The 26,104-nt window shown below is 39.3% G+C and overlaps 2 protein-coding genes and 1 non-coding gene across 6 annotated transcripts in view; 2 read left to right on the top strand and 1 right to left on the bottom strand.

Moving 5' to 3' along the window:
- Positions 1-3: 3 nt before the first annotated feature.
- abcd4 (ATP-binding cassette, sub-family D (ALD), member 4) lies at positions 4-22,949 on the top strand. 4 transcript variants are annotated; one of them, XM_061929441.2, is made up of 19 exons: positions 4-305; positions 393-511; positions 6,483-6,610; positions 8,004-8,143; positions 9,214-9,330; positions 9,593-9,718; positions 13,405-13,455; positions 14,263-14,357; positions 14,446-14,567; positions 15,288-15,379; positions 15,466-15,555; positions 16,994-17,199; positions 17,276-17,367; positions 17,461-17,497; positions 17,593-17,642; positions 21,667-21,719; positions 21,793-21,869; positions 21,955-22,070; positions 22,589-22,949. In XM_061929441.2, exons 1-19 carry the CDS (start codon positions 262-264, stop codon positions 22,682-22,684), a joined length of 1,851 nt encoding a protein of 616 aa, XP_061785425.1. In that variant the 5' UTR covers positions 4-261; the 3' UTR covers positions 22,685-22,949. The 4 variants fall into 4 exon arrangements, with proteins under 4 accessions (XP_061785425.1, XP_061785426.1, XP_061785428.1 ...); XM_061929442.1 differs by having other exon boundaries at positions 285-305; positions 6,488-6,610; XM_061929444.1 differs by lacking the exon at positions 8,004-8,143 and having other exon boundaries at positions 285-305; positions 6,488-6,610.
- On the top strand, positions 17,852-17,923 carry trnag-ucc (transfer RNA glycine (anticodon UCC)). The gene has a single exon. It is a non-coding gene; the product is annotated as a tRNA-Gly (tRNA).
- acss1 (acyl-CoA synthetase short chain family member 1) overlaps positions 22,938-26,104 on the bottom strand; it is a 26,883-nt gene continuing 23,716 nt past the window's right edge. The window contains exons 12-14 of the mRNA XM_061929440.1: positions 24,149-24,212; positions 23,975-24,090; positions 22,938-23,908 (exon numbers count right to left, since the gene is read on the bottom strand). Coding sequence (XP_061785424.1) covers positions 23,738-23,908; positions 23,975-24,090; positions 24,149-24,212 — 351 coding nt within the window. The 3' untranslated portion in view covers positions 22,938-23,737. The remainder of the gene's footprint in view (positions 23,909-23,974; positions 24,091-24,148; positions 24,213-26,104) is intronic.

Here is a 26,104-nt window from a genome sequence, read left to right as displayed (position 1 = left end):
TTTACCACACAAGTAACCAGAAGAGTCAGAGCGGACAGCATAAAGTCAACCATGTCAGATTAAACTTGAATGTAAAGACGGTTCAGTGGAAAATATTTAAAACGTAATCTTTTATGTGCCTTGGGCACAATATCCCGTCACCTTTCTCGCTAAATGCTGTAAATTTCGTCATTTTAGCTTGCTGCGGTGCGACGCCAAAGTTAGCTCGACTAGCTTAAGTTGCTAATTTTAAATGTTTTAAGGTGTTTTGTTCCAGCACAAATGTCTCGCTTAGAAAAAACAAACGGTAGAAGAACAACGCAAAGGTAAGAAGTGTTGTTGCATTTCTGTATCAGCACAGGAGACGTTTTTGAGAGTCACCAGTTCTTTATGTTTGTCTTACATGAATGAAGACCCAAGTTGGACTGGAGGTTCGTGCAGAGGTTCTGCAGCATCCAGAAGGTTCTTTTCCCTTCATGGAGCAACCAGAGTGTTCTCATGTTTGGGACATTGCTTGGAGTGACTTTAGCTGGTAAATGGATTCTATTTGCAACATTTTATTACAAGGGCTGTCCGTGGTAAATGGAATTTACGAGAAGTAGGATAATAAATTGAATATTTTAATTTTTAGGACATTACAAAAACTGTTTTTGACCTTCTGAATACTGAAGACATAAGACCCACATACAGAGGTGGCTAGAGCAGCCAGAAATTGTACTCAAGTAAGAGTACTGTTACTTTAGAGATTTATTACTCTAGTAAAAGTAAGGAGTAGTCACCCAAATATTTACTTGAGTAAAAGCAAAAAGTATGTTGTGAAAAAACTACTCAAGTACTGAGTAACTGATGAGTAACCTGTTCGTTTAATGATGACGGCAACAAATAATGCACAAAAACATAAAATAGCAATGAGCAAATTCAGAGCCAGGAATATCTTACGCAACTAAAACAAAAATATATATTAAATAATAATACATTAACATAAAAAAATTTAAGGCAAATTGAGCCACAATAACTTATCAGTACCATAGGCTCAGTAGGCAGAGATTACAAAGGAAAATAACAAGTTAGCCTTGATGCAAACCATAAACTGATAGGTGTGGGCTGCACCTGGGAACACACTGTGCACTTATGATTGGTGTTTCTATGCATGTGTCTGTCTGTCTGTCTGTCTGTCTGTCTGTCTGTCTGTCTATGAGGCTACAGTGCGTTAATAAATGTCCCCACATGATGTACATTTGACAGTGATTCATAGCAGGGAAGCTCACATCAGCCCACGGTGACAGCCAAAATATCTACTAACGTTACTTACCGCGATGTACTTCCTCAAATTTGACGTTGAAATCGTGTAAGCTTAAGCCTGTTTGCCGCTGAAACTTTATGTGCAGTTACTCATGTGACCCCCTGGCTCTGTTGGATTGGTGAAACGGAGTCAAACGTCACCAGTGACTGCATTTGATTGGTGAAACGTCACCAGTGACTGCATTTGATTGGTAAAACGCAGGCATGCGATAGATCCTACTTTGAAGGTCTGTCTGACAAACCAAAATAAACAAAGCGTGCATCAACAGATCGATAAAAATCAGTAGCGAGTAGCGAGCTGAATGTAGATAAATGGAGCAGAGTAAAAGTAGCGTTTCTTCTCTATAAATATACTCAAGTAAAAGTAAAAGTATGTTGCATTAAAACTACTCTTAGAAGTACAATTTATCCCAAAAGTTACTCAAGTTGATGTAACGGAGTAAATGTAGCGCGTTACTACCCACCTCTGCCCACATATGACCATTTAGTCCAATATGCTTGAGGCTTAGCCAATCAGTGGCCGCGACACTGAATAGCGTGCTCTGATTGGTTTGAAGCTTTGATTGATTGATTGAGACTTTTATTAGTAGATTGCACAGTACAGTACATATTCCGTACAATTGACCACTAAATGGTAACACCCGAATAAGTTTTTCAACTTGTTTAAGTCGGGGTCCACGTTAATCAATTCATGGTAAGATCTAGTGGCCAATACTATGGTATTATTGATATTATTAGTTCATTTAGCCATTTCTATACCAAAAAAACAGAGAAAGAGGTTGATAAAATTCCCCCAAAAAATCTGCAATAGAAGGAAGCTGCAAACTTAGAAGCGCGAAGTGGCGAGAGACGATTTAAGAAGTAAAATAATCAGTTTTATTCTTGTAATACGGTGGAAGCAGGTTAAGTCTGTCCAGCGTATGTCTCCAAGACAGTGCATCTTTATTCAGGAATATTTGGACCACATTGAAAAGGGGGGGGGATACAATGCTCAAGTAAAAGATTATGAAAATCTATTTAAAATTTTACTAGAAAAAAGTTGCACTATTAGGAGAAAAAAATGTTCGTATTATCACAAAAAAATAAATACATCGGCACCTCAACTTATGATCACATTTTGTTCCACGACTGAGCTTGTAACTCAAAACACTCATATCTCAAATCAGCCCCACCCGTTTTAATGAATTTAAATACATTTAATCCGTTTGTGGCCCTCCCAAAATAGCACAATTTTAACATGTAACATGCCTTTTACATTATGAACATTGTTTAAAAAACATTACAATAGCATATACTACCAACAACTACAGTAGTATTATGAGATAATGTAATAATATCGGGGGGCAGACTTTTGTAGGTGTCTCTTACGGGCTGCTTCTCTCTCACGTAACAATAGGAACTAGGAAATAATTGTTTATGTCGCACACTTGCGTCTTTGAGTGATGGACCAGAGGTCAGTGTTGATAGCAACTTTTGTAAGGTAATGCTGACCGTCTAGTTCAGGGGTGGGCAATTCATTTTTACCGGGGGCCGCATGAGCAACCCGAGCACTGCTGGAGGGCCACATCGACAATATTTCAATTAAATTTTGCTCAATATTATTTTTGATATACCGTAAGATAAATAATAATAATAATAATTAATAATAATAATTTAATTTAACCTAACTTAACTATACAAACGCAGGAGTATATTTATAGCTAGAATTCACTGAAATTCATATTTCTTATATACGGTATATAAATAAAATAAATACTTGACTTTCAGTGAATTCTAGCTATATATATATATATATATATATATATGTGTGTGTGTTTTAGTATACATACATATAAATAAAAGAATTACTTGAATTTCAGTGTTCATTTATTTACAAATATACACACATAACACTCCTCTACTCATTGTTGTATTTGAAAATGCAATGCTTTGCAGCCGGTTGGAGTCAATAACCAGGCGAGGTGATGTAGTTACGTCTCTTTACTTCATACTTCAGAACCGACTCCCACACTTGCAGGTGCACAATACAACGTAAACCGTTGGCCAACTAAAAAGTAACCACAGAACACTATACCCAACATTCACCAGGAGATGGCAACAAACAACTTCGATCACTCTATTACAGGCAGCATCTGTGAAATTTCATTTGCAGGAAGGGAGTGAGTTTAGGGTTGAATTGTCCATCCTTGTCTATTCTCTGTCACTCGTCGTCGCCATGACTATGTCTTCTTTGTTCTTCTGCTTCATCTCCTTCTTGTTGTGTGTGCAGTTGTGCACTCGCCAAAAGCGTAGATGTTATAACTTGACTGGGCCGGCACGTTGTTTGTATGAAGGAAAAGCAGACGTGACGACAGGCTGTCCTCACTCAGGTCCGCACGGACCTGAGGGGGCGTGCCTTAAGTCCGGCTGGAAATCGCGAGAAATTTGGAAGAATGGTTGTCCCGGGAGATTTTCGGGAGAGGCACTGAAATTCGGGAGTAAACTTTGGGAGGGTTGGCAAGTATGGCTACATCTCTGGGGGTGTGAAATATGGCAAAAAGTCCTTGTTGGGTTTGCAGTTTTACCATCAACGCATCAGCCTCCCTTGCTCGCTCTTCATCAGGCAGATTACGGTATTTTTCCTCGTGCTTCGTCGTGTAGTGGCGATTCAAATTATATTCTTTGAACACAGCAACCTGTGTACCACACATTAAGCACACGGCTTTACCTTTAATTTATGTAAAGAAATACTTGGCAGTCCATGTCTTGTTGAAAACACGGCGTTCGTCATCAACTTTTGTTTTTTTAGCGTGAGCTTACATCTCAGTGGTAACTGGGCATCACTTGTCGCTGTGCACCTTCACTTACAGGTTACACTCGGACATAAGTCCATAAATAACAATTTTCAAAATAAAAGCAGCACAGTTGTATTGCACGCACGACATAGATGTTTTTTTAAATGTAATTTGTGATTGCCGCTGTTCACATTCACTCACAATCACACACGCGCATACGTCCACACGGAAGTAATACAAATAACGGTTTTCAAAACAAAAGCAGCACCGTTGTATTGCACACTCGATATTGATACTTTTTAAAATGTATTTTCTAATTTATGATTGGCCAGGTCTGGTCTAGTTTGATGAGAGTCTGTAGGAGAAAAAAACATCAAACATAGCACCGGCAGCTTTTTAAAAATATTTTAATGGTTAAATGTCCGTCGTTTGGACATTTGCGGCTGCATGCCGTGGGCACTGGCTGCAGCTTGTGTAATGCGGACTGACTCGCCAGTATGACTGCTCACGAATAGGAAATGTTTTTAATGGTTTATTTCTTTAGTTTGGTCGCCCGCTTCTTGTCCTTCGAACTAACTTTTTCAGTTCTGACGTTTGGAGGGCAGAACTGTGTCATCTCTGGCTGTGGACTGTGAACAATTGCTATTCAACCGGCAGCAGATGGGACCTGTTTATACTCGCAACTTAAAGCATAACAAAAAGCAGAGAAACAGCTCTTATCTTAAATTACTTGTAAGTTGAGTTTAGGGATGTAACGATAAATGATAGATCGCGGAGAGACATTAACGTCTTTCCCCATTGAGAAATCGCATAGCCCAATCGAAGCTTATTAAAAACAAACTTCCGTGTGAGCAACTAAGATTTTCAATTATGCACATTAAACCTACAAGCTGTGCTCTCTTAGCACAAAGTGATCAATCTATACTTCAAAGAATAATGATAACAGGAAGTGAACTTGTGTCACGTCACATAAGCTGTAAGTGAAGCAAACACCAGTTTTTTTCTTTATCATTAAAAAAACACTACGAACTTTGCGAATTAAAACTGAAGATAATGACTCTTAGAAGCCAGAAAAATATGTGTTTCTTCCGCTAAGAAAGTATATAGTGTGTCCAATTGTTTAATTATTTTTTTAGAACAAAACTCTGTTAAAATATTTCAGTGTGTGTATACCGGTACTGTGTACTTCTTGAGCACATTCAACGATACTGTGGTGATAATAATGATAATCGTGATAATTTTGGTCACAAAAACAGTGATATGAAATGTTCATATCTTTACATCCCTAGTTGAGTTACTACTGTATTATATAATACAGCTATTAAAATAAATACAAAATACAATTTTATTAGAATTAAGTCGTAATACAAGAAAAAAAACAGGATATGTCTGAATATATACATTCACTCATTAAAATTGTATTGATTAACATTCTTAGTTTTCATTGGAAAATACAACTTTATATTTACAATTGTTCTAAATATAAATAGTGTATATATCAATTATAATAAATGTGTTTGATATTGTTAGAGTAGACTGTCATAAAATGTTGGGAATAAAGTTGTAGTATAGCATGAAAGTCCTAACATTACAGCAAATACTCGATGGTACCTAATTGAATGACATTATAATTTATCAACATCCTTTTAAGAGTTTTATTAATTAATTTATTCTAGACAATTTGTTTTTACAATGCACCAAACACTTCAGACATTATTTTTCTTCAAATAATAATATATGTGCTGTCAAATGATATATTTAAATCAGATTAATCAGACTTTTGAATTAGAATGAAAATCATAGGATTGTACTCCCTTTGCATGATTTAAATAAACATTAAGAAAGACCCTAATATTTGGACACAAATGTGTAGCTGAGATAGGCTCCAGCGCCCCCCGCAACCCCGAAGGGAATAAGTATTAGAAAATGGATGGATGGATGTAATTTTATTGTCAGCATGTCATACAGGAACATTTTTAAATGTTTTACTTGAATGCACGGAAAACCTGAGTTTTACCTGAAGTCCAGTCAGGGTTCGTATTGAAGCAAAATTTGCCAGTGAGCACACCGGTTGGAGTCTCCTCACTCATTTTGCACTGATGTATCACTGATTGTATAGCAACCCATGTGCATGTGCAAACAAAATAAATAGTGTGATTAATCTGCGTTAATACATGACTAATGTGATAATTTTTTGTGCGTGATCACACGAGTTAACTCATTTAACATAACTTATTTTGAAAGTAATCATAGCAGTAATGTTCCAGCGTCTCTGTTGTCATTGTGCAACTTCACTCCCGATAGAAAAGTGCCGTGTCTGCATATGACCTTTAGCTCAACCCATTGCCTAATTTTCACGTGATATTTTCTTATTTTTTTACAAGGTGCTGACATCTTTTTTTGCTGTCCTCCTCCCCCTCTCACCAGAGCAGCTGATCATTTACCAAGTGGGTGTCCTTCCGAGTCACTTCTACAATGTACTGGCTGACAAGGACAGCAAAGGATTCAAGAGCCTGCTGCTCACCGCAATGGTGGTCATTGTGCTCAACTCCTTTGTAAGTGTGTGTATTAGTAAATACTGTGCATCGGGAAAGTATTCACAGCGCTTCAGTTTTTCCATCCATCCATTTTCTACTGCTTGTCCCTTTCGGAGTCACGGGGTGTGCTGGAGCCTATCTTAGCTGCATTCGGGCGGAAGGCGGGGTACACCCTGGACAAGTCGCCATCTCATTGCAGTCACTTTTTCCACATATTCTTATTTTACAGCCTTATTCCATAATGGAACAAATTCATTTTTGTCCTCAAAATTCCACATACAATACTCCATAATGACAATGTGAATTTATAATGATTATTCTTTTATTTTGCAAATTTTTTATAGAAATGAAAAAAACTATCAAATCACATGTACATAGGTATTCATAGCCTTTGCTCGATACTTTGTTGATGCACTTTTGGGAGCAAAATGACAGCCTCAAGTCTTTTTGAATACGATGCGACAAGTTTGGCACACCTATCTTTGGGCAGTTTCGCCCAATTCTCTTTGTCCATTCCTCTTTGCAGCACCTTTCAAGCTCCATCAGGTTGGACAGGAATCATTGGTTTTCATCCAGGATGTCTTTGTGCATTGCTGCATTCATCTTTCCCTCGATCCTGACAAATCTCCCAGTTCCTGCGGCTGAAAACCATCTCCAAAGTATGATGCTGCCACCACCATGCTTCACTGTAGGGATGATATTGGCCTGGTGATGAGCTGTGGCTGGTTTCCTCCAAACATGACGTTTGGCATTCACGCCAAAGAGTTCAATCTTTGTCTCATCAGATAATTTTGTTTCTCATGGTCTGAGAGTCTTTCAGGTGCATTCTGGCAAACGTTTTATTTATTTATTTTTTATGTAGAAATTGCTTCCGTCTGGCCAGTATACCATACAGGCCTGATTGGTGGATTGTTGCAGATGGTTGTCCTTCTGGAAGGTTCTCCTCTCTCCACAGAAGAATGCTGTAGCGCTGACAGAGTGACTATCAGGTTGTTGGTCACCTCCCGGACTAGACTAAGATAAATGCAGTAATGTACAGACATCCTGGATGAAAACCAACACTTCCCATTCAACCTGATGAAGCTTCAGAGGTGCTGCAAAGAGTAATGGGTGGAACTGCCCCAAGATAGGTGTGCCAAGCTTGTGGCATCGTATTCTAAAAGACTTGCGGCTGTGATTGCTGCCAAAGGTGCATAAAAAATGTATTGAGCAAAGGTTGTGAATACCTGTGTAATTGTTTTAGGTTTTTTTTAATACATTTGCAAAAAATTAAATTAATTTATTCCATTTTGGAATAGTACTGTAACATAACAAAATGTGGAAAAAGTAAAGCGCTGTGAATACTTTCCGAATGCACTGTACAGTACACAGTACCATATACACAGTACAATACAATCAACCTCTTTAACAGTTGAAAAGCTTGGACCAGTACATTTCCAACCTGATGTACGTCAGTTGGAGGAGGACGCTAACAGAGAACCTCCACACGGCTTACTTCCAGGGACGAGTCTACTACACCCTTAACGTGCTGCGAGAGGACATAGACAACCCGTAAGCTCACGCTGTTTACTTTCCCAATATTAGTAGTAGGGCTGTTCCGATCAGGGATTTATGCTGCCGATTCCAATACCTATCATCCCTGAGTGAGATCCGCTGTTACCAATACAGATCACATGTATTAACTGTAAATTTTTAAATGTTTATCGTGAACGTTATTGACAGTTTAACAATATCAGCACAATAGTTTAATTAGTTCCTTATTCGCTTTTATTACATACAATTGTTTGAGCAAAACAAAGTCAAAAGTACACAGTAACTAAACCAAAGCGTAAACTACTGTTTACTACCGGTACTCCATTCAATCATTTAGGTTTTGCCCTCAAAGTCCTCCTGTGTCCATGAAATGATTCTGTCAATTTGTAAACAAATCAACAAAAAATTATTTTAAAAACATAAAATAAAAAAAGGATATCGTTGTAATCACTGTAGTATTGATCATATTGACATTACCAATTTATGGATTGATCTGATCATCGTCTTGCGTGTGGGGTGTACTGATTCTGACAATGCTGACACACCAACAGTTGTTATATTATCCTCTTTCTACACTCTTATTAATCTACTTGCTAATTTCTTGTTACGAGCTGTTTACTTTCTGCTGCAACATGGTTCTTTATACACTTCTTAAACTTAACTAAGCACTTATGATGTCTAGCTAGCTTAGCAGCTAGCTTAGCTATTAGCATGCCTGCTCCTGCTTGCTCTCCGTGTGTAACATTTTTAGCTTCATCCTAATACTTGAAAATCATTGTTAAAATACTTTGAAATGTAGTTTTATTTGTCGTAATGGCTGTAATTATTAGTAATTTAGGGGTGCGGCTCCACACAGTGTATAAAGATTAGAACAATTAGCTGCTAGCATGTCAATGGGGGACTAAAAATGAATTTAGTATGAGTCAAAGGGCATCTGTGTTTTTGATCAGCATTGAAAGACATTAATCGGCAATGGCGACCGCTTACTTTTTCAAAGGAAATTGGCCGATACGGATCGTGGCAAGTCGTGCAGCACTTCCTTAATTAGTAATGTTGCTGACTAAGTGATCCGCTTATTTTACCCACAGTGACCAGAGGATCAGTCAAGATGCAGAGAGGCTGTGCAAGCAGATGAGCACCATGGCCAGTCGACTGCTGGTGTCACCCTTCACGCTGGCTTACTACACCTACCAATGCTTCTACAGGTATTACTTATACACTTTCCTGTTGGCAACAGTATAGGGGAGTGCCACTTTCCTCTGTTCTCTTGGGAAATATGCTTTTACCTTTGGAATGTTTCTATCCGTATGAGTTTATCTTCTTCTTTAGCATTTAAGTCCCTCATTGCACTGATGCTAACACTAATTTACAGTAAAAATCATTCATAATGCTCAGCTTTGGTATGACATGGTCACATATAACTTAAGTGCATTAGCCTATGTCATAACCTATAAAATATACTTGCAGCACAGGTTGGATGGGCCCAGTGAGTATCTTCTGCTACTTTGTGTTGGGGACAGTGGCCAACAAGATCCTCATGGGGCCCATTGTGTCCACGCTCTATGAACAAGAAAAACTGGAGGGAGACTTCAGGTATGTACGTGCACATTGCTGTGCTACTGTGTTTTGATTTTGAGGATGTCTAGCTGCTTAAAGGGCCAGTTAATGTGTTTTGAATTCACTACACGCCCATTAGACAGGATGCATCTGTGCAATTGTGGCCTTTTAGGAAATAACACAGGATATGGAAGTCTTTTACTGGAAGAGAGCTGTACTTCACTTAGTTACACATTAGAGAAAGGATTTACTTTATTGTCTTTTAAAAGATCAAAAAGTATGCAATGTGTTTGCTTTTCTAATTGGATATTTTCCATCAGTTGTGTCCAAAATAAAAAGATCACGAAAAAAGTTCGCACAGCTTGCAATGCTATATTCAATGCTGAACAAATGTATATCTTTTTTTTGGGAGTGTTGATTGTATACATGCATTCATACATACATATACATGCAGTACAGTGTATACACATACAGTACATAGAAGGGTAGACATACTATACCTACTAAAAAAACATTGTAAACAAAACTCACAAGCGAAAGGCCTGTCTCAACACAAACCGAAAAAGCCAGAGGAATTAAGACAATAAATAAGCAAGTAAAAGGAGAACAAATAATAAAGCGCTACAACAGTGTAAGTATTGATACACAATCATAATATTAATAATACAGTAAATAATCCATCCATCCATCCATTGTCTACCGCTTGTCCCTTTTGGGGTCACGGGGGGTGCTGGAGCCTATCTCAGCTGCATTCGAGCGCTAGGCGGGGTACACCCTGGACAAGTTGCCACCTCATTGCAGGGCCAACACAGATAGACAGACAACATTCACACTCACATTCACACACTAGGGCCAATTTAGTGTTGCCAATCAATAATATTGTATGTAAATAACAACTGTATAACGGAGTTGTGTAGCCTGCTGAATTAGCGAAGTAAACATAATTCAATAATACTGACTGCTTGGTAAAATTAATCGGACATAGCTTTGAATCCATTCAAGCATTTTAGCACAGGGTTAAAGATGACAAATAATGTATCCCTAGATCCCTTAAATGAGTGTTTTATTTTTTGTAACTGGATAAAGTGCATCAAATCACTCATCAACAAAGACAATTTTAGTGGTGTCTTGGATTTCCAATGGAGTAATGTTAAAGGCCTACTGAAATGCGATTTTTCTTATTTAAACAGGTCCATTCTATGTGTCATACTTGATCATTTTGCGATATTGCCATATTTTTGCTGAAAGGATTTAGTAGAGAACATAGACGATAAAGTTCGCAACTTTTGGTCGCTGATAAAAAGGCCTTGCCTGTACCGAAAGTAGCAGACGAGTAGCGTGACGTCACAGGTTGTGGAGCTCCTCACATCTGCACAATGTTTACAATTATGGCCACCAGCAGCGAGAGCAATTCGGACCGAGAAAGCGACCATTTCCCCATTAATTTGAGCGAGGATGAAAGATTTGTGGATGAGGAAAGTGAGAGTGAAGGACTAGAGGGCAGTGGGAGCGATTCAGATAGGGAAGATGCTGTGAGAGGCGGGTGGGACCTGATATTCAGCTGGGAATGACTAAAACAGTAAATAAACACAAGACATATATATACTCTATTAGCCACAACACAACCAGGCTTATATTTAATATGCCACAAATTAATCCTGCATAACAAACACCTCCCCCCTCCCGTCCATATAACCCGCCAATACAACTCAAACACCTGCACAACACACTCAATCCCACAGCCCAAAGTACCGTTCACCTCCCCAAAGTTACGTACGTGACATGCACATAGCGGCACGCACGTACGGGCAAGCGATCAAATGTTTGGAAGCCGCAGTTGCATGCGTACTCACGGTACCGCGTCTGCGCATCCAACTCAAAGTCCTCCTGGTAAGAGTCTCTGTTGTCCCAGTTCTCCACAGGCCAATGGTAAAGCTTGACTGTCATCTTTCGGGCATGTAAACAATGAAACACCGGCTGTGTTTGTGTTGCTGAAGTCGGCCGCAATACACCGCATCCCACCTACAGCTTTCTTCTTTGCTGTCTCCATTGTTCATTGAACAAATTGCAAAAGATTCACCAACACAGATGTCCAGAATACTGTGGAATTTTGCGATGAAAACAGACGACTTAATAGCTGGCCACCATGCAGTCCCAAAATGTCCTCTACAATCCGGGACGTCACGCGCTGACGTCATCATACCGAGACGTTTTCAGCAGGATATTTCGCGCAAAATTTAAAATTGCACTTTAGTAAACTAACCCGGCCGTATTGGCATGTGTTGCAGTGTTAAGATTTCATCATTGATATATAAACTATCAGACTTCGTGGTCAGTAGTAGTGGGTTTCAGTAGGCCTTTAACTAATGTATAAAAAAACGATAAATCAAATGATTCTGTAATCCTTCATCAAGATGGCAAATCATCGTTATTTACTTAAAGTCCTGAGCATAAAAAGCATCTCAAGTTGTTTTTGTATTTTAAAATGACTAATTTGTTGTTTCGGTTATTTGCCAAATAACTAAACAGTTTTAGTTTTAAACATGCACTGTAATATACTTCAGGGGTGCACAGATACAACTTTTTCACTTCCGATTTGATACCGATATTGGAGTCTTGAGTATTGACCAATACCAATATTGATCTAATACAATATCAGCACAATTGACACTTTTATTACTTTGTAGTGTGGAATGCTTGACCAATTTGAAATTACTAACAAAACCAATAGGAATGAAAACACTAACCTATTATAATATTAACCGTCTGGAATAGACTTATCCTGTCTTTAAAATGAAGTGTAGTGGTATTTTTTTTTTTTTTTTCAACACCTGTTGGCCACCATACAATTGGAAGAAAAAAAACACTGCAGGACTGCTTGTATCTGAGTTTATAGTTGAGATTTTACGTGCAAGCTGACATAAACTGACACTTTTTTTTGCTGATATTGGACCGATATCAGATATTCATTTTAGTTCAAGACACCCCTAATGTATATGGTCAGTGTTTTTCCCAAAGGACTGCAATCTATCCGTCAATCTATCCGTGTTGCTGGGTTGCTCTTTTCTCAATGATTTTGTGTCAGTATGTTCACATTGTATGTTTTTCTCCTCTGTTGAATGCTTGGTCTATATCAGTGGTTCTCAAACTTCTTTCACCAAGTGCCACCTCAGAAAACACTTGGCGCTCCAAGTACCACCATAATGACCAACATTAAAATATAGTAGCGCAGTAGGTCTAAGAATTAATTAAAAACAAGGCAGAGGTTTTATTTGACAATTATATTTAGTATTTTGGCCACTGTAACAATAACACAGAGTTTAACCAGTAACACTGTGTTTGAATATTTAATCAAGTTATTCTTTGGCGTACCACTTAAAGGAGCCTGCGTACTCACTAGTGGTAGAGCTGTGTATAGCGAGAGTATGGATCACTCGGTTTCTGAATTCAGTCAGTAAGTCACTTGAGGGGCTTTTGACCGATCAGAGAGAGCATGGCCAGACAATCTCTTAAATGATTGGTCAAAAGCCCCTCACGTGACTACAGGGCACCATGTTTAGGACCAACTCTGTCACCGAGCTGTCCATACTCTCTCTATACACTGCTCTGATTAGTGGTACGTGCACCACAGTTTGAGACGCACTGGTCTATATTGATAACCTTGCACAAAACATGTTTTTGATGGCACAATGTGATTTCCCATGCAATATTTTGTGATGCAGATTCAAGCACATGCAGATCCGAGTCAACGCGGAGTCGGCGGCTTTTTACAGGTGAGATATTGTACATAGATTAGACCAAATCTGTGTTATGTGTGTTTTATGTTGCACGATTGCACCAAGAAAAATTCCTAGTTTGTGAACCCGTTCTCAAACAATGGCAATAAAACGATTCTGATTCTGATAGATTATTGTACAGTATATAGAAGCACTTGTAGATCAAACCAAGTCAAACAGTCACACAAAATCTTTTTGTTTGACGTCATGCCACCTCACTTTGACCTAAAGCAAGTGATTATGTGCTTCTTTTTTTTTTTTTTACTTGTGTTATGTTGCATGGATTAACTTCTTTTTATACTTGTGTGATTATAAAGAATGTAAAAAAAGCAAGATCAACAGTATAGGTTAAGTTGGACACGTCTTAACTCATCAAGCCTGAGTTCTAAGTTCTAAAAGGTGACGTAAACCTACAGGACATGGTCGACTGCTTCTGTCGACAAAATAATAAACCTAAAAGAGTTGTTTCTATTTAAAGAAAAAAAATCTGCCATTTTATGTTGAGATGTGTTGTACAATAGTGAACTTGGTCATTATCGTGTGCGTGCTTTTGTGGTCGCAAGTGCTAACAATAACTACTTTCTTTCTTTTAACCGCCGCTTATGACCACTACAAACAGGTTCCACTTGTTTGTACATTTGATCAGTTGACTTATTGTTACACTTGTATGACATGTCAACAAGCTGCAGATCATTTGTATTTCTTATGTGAATATTTCAAATTAAATTCCGTTGCGTTTGTTAGTTAGTAGTGACCATGTGGACTTTTTGACGCTTCACTCAAGACTCACTGTGTGTTGTGTAGAGCTGGTAAAGTAGAGCACATGAGGACCAATAGACGTCTGCAGTCACTGCTGCTAACTCAGCAAAGTTTAATAAACAAAGAGCTGTGGCTTTACAGTAAGAACACAAACATTCACACACAGTATTAATCCCACGCCACCCAAGGCTGGTGGTGACGTTGTATTTCTGTTATTTTCCCCCCCAGTTGGGGTTAATACCTTCGATTACCTCGGCGGCTTCCTCAGCTACATCATCATCGCCATTCCCATTTTCGGCGGGAACTATGACAGCCTGACGCCTGGAGAGCTGAGCGCACTTATCAGCAGGGTAGGACTTCATCCATTTATGCCAGGGGTGTCCAATCTGTGCACAATTGGCCATGACAAATGTGAGAAGAGTTGTAACGACAAGCTGTATTCACAGACATTAAAACGTGTTTATGAGGCTGACCAGGTAGCGCCAATATTGTATTTCAATAATTAAATGTATGGGAAACATAGCTCAGCTATCTGAACTAAGCATCCACAACTTTGCGTTGTGTTATAGCTGACAGCAAAGTTCTGTAATATGTTAAAATTACAATAAACTGTATTTGTTCCCAGGGGGATGCGATTCAAGGCACGTAGAGCAGCAAATTACTTAAAGCAATTCTAAACATGGACTATAAAAACAGAAACTATATATCTTATTAATCTTTTTATTTTAGGACTATAAAGATATTGCTGTCTGCCAAAAATAGCCTCTGGTGACACTTTGGACATTCCTGCTTGATGCGATAGAATGTGTTTCTAAACACTACCTTATTACATCTTAAAATGTACATGTTTGTCTAGAATTGATGCTCTGAATATGAATGAGTTGACGGTTACTGCTGTTAGTGTGAATGCATCCACTAGGTGGCAGCACAAGCTTGCGCTAACAAAGCAATGCATGCAAGTAGAAGGAAATCTTACACCTGAGTGCATGTATGAAATACTACTGTTTTTTTAAAATTATTATTATTATTCTAACAGCCGTGTCTTCTGTGCCGTGCTTGTTCACATGTAGAACGCCTTTGTGTGCATCTACTTGATAAATGGCTTCACGCAGCTAATAGACCTGTCCACCACGCTGTCAGATGTAGCAGGCTACACCCACAGGTAGCACCCTGCATGCTTAAACTCTCCCACATCCCTTCCTCCTCCTCCTCTTTAACAACATGCTTGCTCGTGTGTGTTTGTCTCAGGATCGGAGAGCTGAGGGAGGTGATGGATGACATCCTGCGCGAGCAGTGCGACTACGACCCGGCGTCGGGGGAAAGCTATGACTTTGACAGGTTGGTGTGGAAGGAGCCGATGAAGGCTTGTGAGAATCGTAATGACCATGTACAGCTTGCTGATTTAGAAAAAAAAGGATTTTATAGATCATTTAAAGTGGACCTACTGCATAATGATTTAAACTACATTCAAAACACTTCCTTGTAATCCAGATCATATGTATTGGATATGCTTTGGAGTAAATTTTGTTTAAATGTTACTCCACAGTCACTTTTATAACCTGTGTTTTGAGTCTGTCTGCAAGATGTTCAATTCTGGAGGTGTTCCCAGATGCGAAGTGAATCCACACCCCCACCCTAAATATGTATAATGGGGAACTCTTGCGACATCTGGCTGAGAGCTTTGCTTAATGTCCAATTAAGTACTTCCACCTCACTGTGGCGTCACAACGCAACCCAATTGCAAAACCCTGTGAAAATAAAGCAATTCGGTAGTAGTAGAAGATAAAGACAAATACAAATAGAACAACGTTGAAAGAGTCAAATAAACCACTTTTGGGATGTAATAATAGATGAAAATGAACTGAAAATCTCAATAAAAAAATTACAACATAAACTGACAAGAAATATGTACAAATTGAGTAAAGCAAAATATGTTCTGGACCAAAACTCACTCCATATTTTCTACTGCTCGCCAGTGTTACCATATCTCACTTATTGTGCAGAAATATGTGGAAATAAGTACAAAAGTACACTTATTCACTTAGTATGTTACAAAAATATACAGTACATAATGAATAATACATAAAGTGATTACAAATACATTGGAGGCAGCCACCACACTTGACAGATGTTGCTTTTTGATGCAGTACCGCCTGAGGGATCCAAGGTCCGTAATATCATGGCTTACGTGCAGTGATTTCTCCAGATTCTCTTCACAAAAGTCACAAATTTTCAGTGATTGTTGGTCCAAAGCAAAGATTTTGGCAAAACAGGGTAACAAGTAATTTCTTGGGTCGTTTTGTGTATTTTTTTAAATGTGTTAGATTGCCTGCTGGTCACAAAACACAGCAGGAATGTGGCAGCAACATGCATCAAATACAACCACAGAATTACGGTATACTTTCACGAAATAAATGTAATATAAGTTTATGAGCTGAAGCATGTTTAGAATTATATATAGACATATTATTTTGGTTTATTTTGTCAGAAAAACTAACATCAAAACAACAGCAGTTGCATGCATCAGGGCACCTGTTTTTTAGTTGGCCATACTCTCTTTATACATGACACCGACTAGTGGTGAACGTACCACAGTTTGAAAATATAGCTGGTTTAAATTATTAACTACTAACTATTAACTACTAATATTAATGCCAACATTCATGTGTATGCAGTACTGTCTATAATTTGGTGTTGACTATTGCTAAAGCTATTGACTGTATGCACTCCGCGGTGTGAGGAATTGATCTCACTTGTGTTTCATGTCACCATGCAGTGACTTCAACGTCCATGGGGGCCCCGTGGACACGGCCTTCATCCTTGACCACCTCTCTTTCAAGTCCCCGTATTCAGACCAGCAGTTAGTGGAGGACCTGAGCCTAACTATTGGCGAGGGAACACACCTGCTGGTGGTGGGTAACACCGGGACCGGCAAGACGTCCCTACTCAGGGTCCTCAACAGACTTTGGGAGGCACAGAGCGGTGAGAACACACACATATGAATGCTAAATTATGGCTGATCAGGACTGTAAGTAAGATGTCTGCTTTGACTCATTAGGTTTTGTCCAAATGACGACGTGCTTCGGACCCAGAGGAACCCTCTTCCTGCCCCAGAAACCTTACCTCACTGACGGCACTCTGCGTGAACAGGTTTCTGCTCGCCATTTCTATTCTGAAATACATTCTAAATCATGAAATCTACCAAAATAACAGCCTGAAGGACTGAATTACTGCTCTCAACAGGTCATCTACCCTCTAAAGGATATTTACCCTGCATCAGGTATCAGCACTCGTACATTGTTTCACTATATATTATATAGCCATGCTATACATTTATTACTCATTTAACAATAACAATGTTTTTTTTCTTGTCAGAATGTGTGGATGATGACAGAATCAGCAAGTTCCTGGAGCTGGCAGGGGTGGTAAGTTTGGCATACTATTTATTTGTCCATCCTTACAACTTTGTTCCATTGGAAACAATAAAAACTAAGAATAGTCTGTTTCAGGGTCAATCATCAAACCTCTGAAAAGATTTTACTTAAAATGTAAAAATATATATTTTTTAGGAAAACCTTAGTTAAATATGGTAAATATTAAAGGAATTAATAATTTACAATATACAATAAATTAGGCATTGGTGATATAGTGGTTAGCATAGCTGCCTTCCAAGCAGTTGACCCGGGTTCGATTCCCGGCCAATGCATGGCTTGCGTTATTGGGGCAGCACGGTGGAAGAGGGGTTAGTGCGTCTGCCTCACAATACGAAGGTCTTGAGTAGTCCTGGGTTCAATCCCGGGCTCGGGATCTTTCTGTGTGGAGTTTGCATGTTCTCCCCGTGACTGCGTGGGTTCTCTCTGGGTACTCCGGCTTCCTCCCACTTCCAAAAAACATGCACATGGGGATAGGTTGATTGGCAACACTAAATGGGCCCTAGTGTGTGAATGTTGTCTGTCTATCTGTGTTGGCCCTGCAATGAGGTGGCGACTTGTCCAGGGTGTACTCAGCGCCCCCCGCGACCCCGAAGGGAATAAGCGGTAGAAAATGGATGGAAGGATGGATGGAATAAATGTACAATATACAATATATATCACCAAAATGATGCCCACTGCTCTCCTCACCTCCCAGGGGGTGAACAAGGGGATGGGTCAAATGCAGAGGACAAATTTCACCACACCTAGTGTGTGTGTGACAATCATTGGTACTTTAACTTTAACTTTAAATATAGATCATGAATAAAAGTAACAAAAAATTCCGGACTATAAGGCGCACTTTAAATCTCTTTTTCTCAAAACTCGACAGTGCGCATTATGTACGGAATAATTCCGGTTTTGTTTACCGACCTCGAAGCTAGTTTATTTGGTACATGGTGTAGTGATAAGTTTGACCAGTAGATGGCAGTCAAACATAAGATAGGTGTAGACTGCAATATAATGGCAGTCACACATAAGAGATTACATTTCCCTGCAATATGACTCAAGTAAACAACAGCAACATTTTATATGTTCCATTGAAAATATAGAACATTACACACGGTGCTCAAAAATCTATCAAAATGTTTTAGTACGACTTTGGTAAGCTATGGGGCAGCACGGTGAGACAGGGGTTAGTGCGTGTGCCTCACAATAAGAAGGTCCTGGGTTCCATCCTGAGCTCGGGATCTTTCTGTGTGGAGTTTGCATGTTATCCCCGTGACTGCGTGGGTTCCCTCCGGGTACTCCGGCTTCCTCCCACCTCCAAAAACATGCACCAGGGTATAGGTTGATTGGCAACACTAAAATTGGCCCTAGTGTGTGAATGTGAGTGTGAATGTTGTCTGTCTATCTGTTGGCCCTGCGATGAGGTGGCGACTCGTCCAGGGTGTACACCGCCTTCCGCCCTAATGCAGCTGAGATAGGCTCCAGCAACCCCTGGGACCCCGAAAGGGACAAGCGGTAGAAAATGGATGGATGGTAAGCTATGAAGCCGCACCGCTTGTTGGATTGTACTGTGCTTCAACATACGTGTATTATTATGGTGTGTGTATAAGGTAAGACATATTATCTAGTGTTTTGTTTCGCAATATTATGCAAAAGCAACTTTTCTTTCTTTCTGGTACCTGCTGATCTGTATTTGGGATCTACATAAATCCTGAAAAATTGCGCATGTCCGTTTTTATAGTCCGCAGTCGATAAGCCGCTTCATTTTCTCTATCTTCTTGTTATGGGACATTCATCCTCCGCTGTTGCCATTTCTAATATAAAGTAGTGTAAAGTTCTTACTTATATCTGTCAGTAAACTCGCCATGAAAGCGCTAAAACATACCGGTATAGTGAGTTTACATTATTCACCCAAGGAACTTTAGTTATTAGAGAGTTACGGTCGGACGGTTTTTCACCGGACACATTTCCGGATGCTGCTCCGTTTTCCCAAGGAACTTTAGTTATTAGAGAGTTACGGTCGGACGGTTTTTCACCGGACACATTTCCGGATGCTGCTTCGTTTTTGATTTAAGTAAAGTCTGAAAGTCATTAAAACAGTTAGCTCCATCTTTTGACACTTCTTCCACTCCTGTCCTTGCACGCTACACCGCTACAACAACAAAGATGACGGGGAGAAGACGTACCAAAAGTGAGCCACATAAATCCTGAAACGACTGTCAGAAAGCGGATTGAAGATGATCTGTAAAACATAATCTATGCAACATTTTGACCAAAGAACCACCATTCCATGTTATGTAGACCACAAGGAAGTGTTTTACATTTAGAAAAAAAAAATAATAATGTGACTCCTTTAATGCGCCCTATGGTCTGGAAAATACGGTACCTAAGAGGTAAGTGCAGGGTTTCCCGCAGCGCTTTGTTGTTAAAGCGGCCGCCTTAACAACAAAGAGCCACTGCCTAAACTAAAGTCTTAACAAGCTGCTCCGCTTAGTTCTGCCTCTGCCTCTGTCAGTACTTCTCTGCAGCACCCAGCATAGTCCCACCCACAGAACCATCTGATTGGTAACACGCAGAGCGGTAACAGCCAATCAGCAGTGCGAATTCAGAGCGCATGTAACAGCCAATCAGCAATGCGTATTCAGAGCGCATGTAGTCAGTGCTTCTGCGGTCTGGTGAGCAGAAAGGTGTTTAGCAGGTAAGCATAAACACCTCCCAGTCAACTACAAGTAACATCACTATGAGCCCGTTGACGTTCTAGAAACATAAGTGGCAGCTCAGCTCGCTCGCAGTCCTTGGGGTAAAAGGCTAATTAGCTTTTAGCGTAACATTAGCTCATTTTGCGGTGTGTGTGTGTGTGTGTGTGCGTGTGTTACGGACAGCAAAGCCCTGTCTGTCTGAGAGAAAGACAAGCATTATTGACCTACAGCTAACAACTAAGTTTTTTCACTTTACCTTTTTCTGTGTTGATTGAGCTGTTGAAGCAGCAAAAATGACATTATGTTAAAAGAAGAGTTTCCTGAAGCTGTCTCTGATAGTTGATACAATAATGTAACTGCATCATAAAGCCTACATGAACTCCATGGTGTTCAGGGATGAATAGTCTCTCCTATTGCTATTGTACTATTTTTTCAGCTATAGTTACATTAATCATTAGTAATGTAGCAGCTTAGTTTTGAATTGCAGGGTCTCTGCTATCACATGTTGATAAAAATATAACATTTACATAATAAAAATCAACCACAGGCTTCCCAAAAGCTGTAATAAATTAAGCATGATGAGCTGAGCATATGTCAGCATGTGGCCCCACTTTAACTGTTTTTTTCAAACGCTTATTACAAACGCTTACTTACAGTAAGTCATTCATTTGACTTTGTAAGTCATTATTTTGACTTAGTAAGTCATAATAATGACATACTTAGCTCAGTTAACTAGGACTGTTTTGTTTTTACTTTACGGAAAAAATATCGAGATGTATATCGTATATCGCCATTCAGCAAATGGAGCGGAAAACATAACCAGAAATTTTAGGCTTCTTCGCACGACGAAGCCGGCCTACGTCACCACAGTCTGTAGTCTATTGCCTCCCAGGCTGTGGTGGCAGCGACGAAGTGGAGACGTGATTGTGACAGGCCGAGTTACACCGATCCTTACACCCACCCACCCCCCCGGTCTGTCCGCCGGAGAGACACCACCTTAACTAACACATTTTCTGGGGGAAACACTGAAGTGTCTAGACATCAACCCAGCTGAATTTCCCATCTACATTCCTTTTTGTTTTAGGAATTGAGAGTTTGACTATTAGCCATATTGTACTGAGCAGCCAGAGCAGAGTCATATCTATTTCCAATTCCATTGTTATCATCGCACGTTTCCTCTTTGTCATCACTTCTATTTTATCAATTTAAAAAGGTAATTATTTGCTTGAACTATAATTGTACTGAAATGTTGAGTTATACCATCGTGGACGTTGAAGCTGTTTAAATGTTTTCTGATTTCACTATGCTCCTGTTTTTCCTTTTTATTGCAGTCCAGTCTGATGAAGCGAGCGGGTGGGTTGGATGAGCCAGTGGACTGGAACTGGTAAGAAACATTAGATTTCTGCGCATCTCACAAAGTCATGTTGCAAAAATCTGGCAAGAGTGTGTATGCGCAGGTACGACGCCCTGTCTCCAGGTGAGATGCAGCGCCTTTGCTTCGCTCGACTCTTCTACTTGCAACCCAAATACGCAGGTGTGTTGTATTCCACGGTGCTAAAACAATCATTATGCATTCATCTTGTGCTGTATATGTGACTTTTTGTCTCTAATGGACATAGTGTTGGACGAAGCCACCAGTGCATTGACTGAGGAGGCGGAGTCTCAGCTGTATCGCACCTGCAAGCAGCTGGGCATGACGCTCATTAGCGTGGGACATCGCAGCAGTCTGGAGAAGGTCAGCATAATCGTTTTAGATATTACCCTAGATTTGTATTTGATGTCTTTATATATTATACAGTGGGTGTTGTCAGTGTGTTTCAGATTGACCAATGTGATTATTACAATATATTGTTGTGCTTTCCTCTACCATTGCTGATGTTGATGTTGCATGAAAACACCTGATATGAAGCACACTGCACCTTTTGCAATAAAATACTTCTATGGCAAATCTGAAAATTGGCTGTTACGATGTTTGCTAATAGTTTTTTCAATTGGTTTACACTAGAGAAGCTCCTGGTGTATTTAGTTAGTTTAACCATTTTGTTTTCCAATGTGAAAGAGCAGTGAATGAATGAATATACATACAATTCATTCTGGATCTCTGATTTTAGTTTGTCGTTGTATTTTTTGTCCGTATGGATGTGAAATGGTCTTAAATTATTTTCAAGATGGTCTTAAAAAGTCTTCAATTTGACATGTTGAAACCTGCAGAGACTCTGGATTTACTATAAATGTTGTTTTTGTACTTCACAGCACCACGACGTCCAGTTAAAACTATGCGGCGAGGGCCGTTGGGAGTTGAGCAAAATAAAAAGAGCCAACGGGAGTCTCCGAGAGGACATTTTGTGATCTTGGCATCTGTCGTTGGGTTTTGAGGCGAGGACAAGAAAAAGCAGTCTTCAGTCTTTCATGCTGGATTCATTCATTTGTTAAGTTGATTAGCAGCATAAGACTGTGCAGCGTGCTACTGCTTGGTTGTTTAACGTTGGTGCTGATCAGGATAAAGGTGTAGATCACAGGTGTCAAACTTTGGTCGCCACATCAATTTCAAGCGTGGAAATATGTGTAAATAAAGTACCTTATCTTTTCTTAATAAAAGTACTGCGTACAATTACATGTAGTTACCCTTGAATCATCTCTAATGATACAACAAAATATATCATCATACATTTCAAAACAATGTTATAGTTCAAATAAAGATAAATACTTAAATATCTGCTTGATTTATGATTTCAAAGCAATTAATCCAACAAACGTCATGTAAATATTTTACAGTAAACATTTTTTACAGTTAAATCCACTTTCAATATAGAGTAATAATACACTATAAAACTGTAGATTTTACAATATAAAAAAAACTTGCATAAATGTTTACGTTAAGAAAAAACAGTGGTACCATTTCTCCATTCCATTTAATTTAATTCCATGTATTTTTTTTATTTTATATGCTGTAAACAAAAAACAACCTGCAAATATTACGGTAAAATTATGGCGACGGAGCTGCCAGTTTTATACAGTACAATCTAAAGATTTGGTTTTGTAATACGTAAAAAAGGACAGACAATTATACACGTTTTATATGTACACATTTATATATTTATACTGTATATATACACTGTTAAAAGCGGCCATCTGAGGGCAACCATAACTGCGATGTGGCCCTCAATGAAAACCAGTTTGACACTCCTGGTGTAGATTGAGGAAGTTGTACTTTTTTCTCTATTTAATTATTGCACATTTTTTTACATGAAGTTTGACCTTGTGGGAGGTCTGTGCTAATTTAAATGCGATAGCGCTAAGCAGTGACTTTACCGATTGTGGGATGTACATATAAGATTGATATCTTATCAATTAATTTAGTATAAGGCCTTTTTAAAATATGTTTTGATAGTTTGGATGTCATCATGGTTGTTTAGCACGAAGGTCATTGTGACCTTGGATGATCTCCTGAACAACTGCGGGGTCGTCCAGCGTGCTGAGGTCACCAAGCCCGCTGAGGTCACACTCCACCACTTTACGCAGCACCCGCCGCATTATCTTCCCCGAACGTGTCTTTGGGAGACGCTGGACAAACTGCAAGCAGAAGAAAAAGCATAAATGTGACTTTTGTTTGTACTTTGTCTTGTCGCACTAACTAACCTGGATATGGTCTGGGCAGGCGTACTTGGCGATCTTGTTTGAGACCGTGTGGTTGATCTTTGACGTCAAGTCCACGTCTTGGACGTCCTGCTTTAGGACCACAAATGCGTAGACTCCTGAAGGGAGGAGGAAGTGAGTGTCGCCGTGTATGCAGGTAAGAACTCACTCACTCACCTTGTCCTTTGATGTGATGCGAGCAGCCGATGACCGCTGACTCAGCTACTGCAGGACATTGGTTCTATGACAGCAGACCATAACATTAACATACTGGAGTGTTTTGAGATAAGAGCTGTCTTTCAGCTGATTGTTATGCTTTAAATTGCAAGAAAATTAGTTACAAGCCTCCCCATCATTAGTTGGTGTAGCAAATGTCACAGTGAGCCCTATAAGATCTGACCAAAACATCCAGTCTTACTCGCTAACATTAGCTTAAGCTAAGATGGACATAACTTTGTTTTTCCAATCATTGGAAAAACAAAAGTGAGTGTGAAGGACAGTGAAGTGTTTGATATTCATTAAATTAAAGAAAGAAATCCTCAAAATCATGACAACTAACTTGGTGAATCAGTTTGAGTGTATTGGAATGAGTAACGCCAGGCAAAGATGTTAAAATAATATCTAAACGGTGGACAACAGAGAAGCAGCTCTAAAAAAAGATAAATTATGTACATTACTATTTCATAAAACTTCTGTAGTACATTCTATCCTATTGTTTTTATACAATATTTTTATCCAAAAGTTCGCTTTTCTTTGTAAAGGGCATGTTAAAATTGTGCTGTTTGCGCGGACAAGCGCCAATTATATTGATTTCAATTGATTTCAATGGGAGACATTGATTTGAGAAACAAGTGTTTTGATTTAAGAGCTCCGTCACAGAACCAACCCTCATAACTCATAAGTTAAAGCACAACTGTACATAGAAATCTTAACATATGTTGAAATTGCCGTAGAAATCCTGGCAGCTAATGTTTAAACCACCAACTATGTCTTTTATCTCTTCCCTTCACCAAAACCTCCACTGATCCTGAGACCCTAACCACAACGCTAACCAAAACCTTAAGACCAAAGAAAACCCTAAGCCAGGGGTCGGCAACCCAAAATGTTGAAAGAGCCATATTGAACCAAAAATAAAAATCTGTCTGGAGCCGCAAAAAATGTAAAGCCTTATAAGTGTTATAATGAAGGCACCACATGATGTAAGTATCAAAATGACTATGTGTCGCAGGCTGACGCAAATCTTCGTTGATAGAAATGTTGAAATGTAATATTTATTCTACAAATTTTTACAACATTGGAAAACATTACTAAAACGGAGGCTTTTCAGAGGGTGTAATAACTCCTGGAAATGACTGGCTTAGAATGGCCAAAGGTAAAGATGTGTGTGTTCAAGTTGAAGGAAACGGAAACTACAAATAAAATGCCCTCAAATATACCTAAAATACGAGGCATAATGATGCAATATGTACATACAGCTAGCATAATTACCATCGATTAGCTTGCAGTCATGCAGTGACCAAATATGTCTGATTAGCACTCCACACAAGTCAATAACATCAACAAAGCTCACCTTTGTGCATTCATGCACAGTATACAACGTTTGATGGACAAATAGAGACAAAGAAGGAGTGGCATAAAACACGTCTTTCTGCGGCAGCATCAAGGAAAGTTGTACATGTAACAAACTACGGTGTGTTCAAGGACTTCCAAAATTAGGACAAAACGGCGCGTGCCAAATACTCTCATCAGTGAAGCATGTTTATAAATAAATAATGATACATGGGTTGTACTTGTATAGCGCTTTTCTACCTTCAAAGTACTCAAAGCGCTTTGACACTACTTCCACATTTACCCATTCACACACACATTCACACACTGATGGAGGGAGCTGCCATGCAAGGCGCTAACCAGCACCCATCAGGAGCAAGGGTGAAGTGTCTTGCTCAGGAAACAACGGACATGACGAGGTTGGTACTAGGTGGGGATTGAACCAGGGACCCTCGGGTTGCGCACGGCCACTCTTCCACTGCACCACGCCGCCCCCGTTTAACAAACAGTGGGACTTCTAACAATTAGGAATGTTTGTGTCACGTTTGTCTTTCTACAGGAACCATAATAAAACAAAAAATATAT

The sequence above is a fragment of the Nerophis lumbriciformis genome, linkage group LG34 (genome assembly GCF_033978685.3).
Source record: "Nerophis lumbriciformis linkage group LG34, RoL_Nlum_v2.1, whole genome shotgun sequence".
Lineage (NCBI taxonomy): Eukaryota > Metazoa > Chordata > Actinopteri > Syngnathiformes > Syngnathidae > Nerophis > Nerophis lumbriciformis.
Note: the sequence above shows the minus strand (reverse complement) of the source record. Positions and strands in the feature narration are given on the sequence as shown.

Excerpts from the sequence above, each read along its gene's own strand:
- abcd4 (XM_061929441.2), top strand. The coding sequence starts at position 262 with ATGTCTCGCTTAGAAAAAACAAACGGTAGAAGAACAACGCAAAG. Across the intron at positions 17,643-21,666 it reads TCCTGGAGCTGGCAGGGGTG|TCCAGTCTGATGAAGCGAGC; the intron begins GTAAGTTTGGCA and ends TTTTTATTGCAG. Across the intron at positions 21,870-21,954 it reads CTTGCAACCCAAATACGCAG|TGTTGGACGAAGCCACCAGT; the intron begins GTGTGTTGTATT and ends TAATGGACATAG.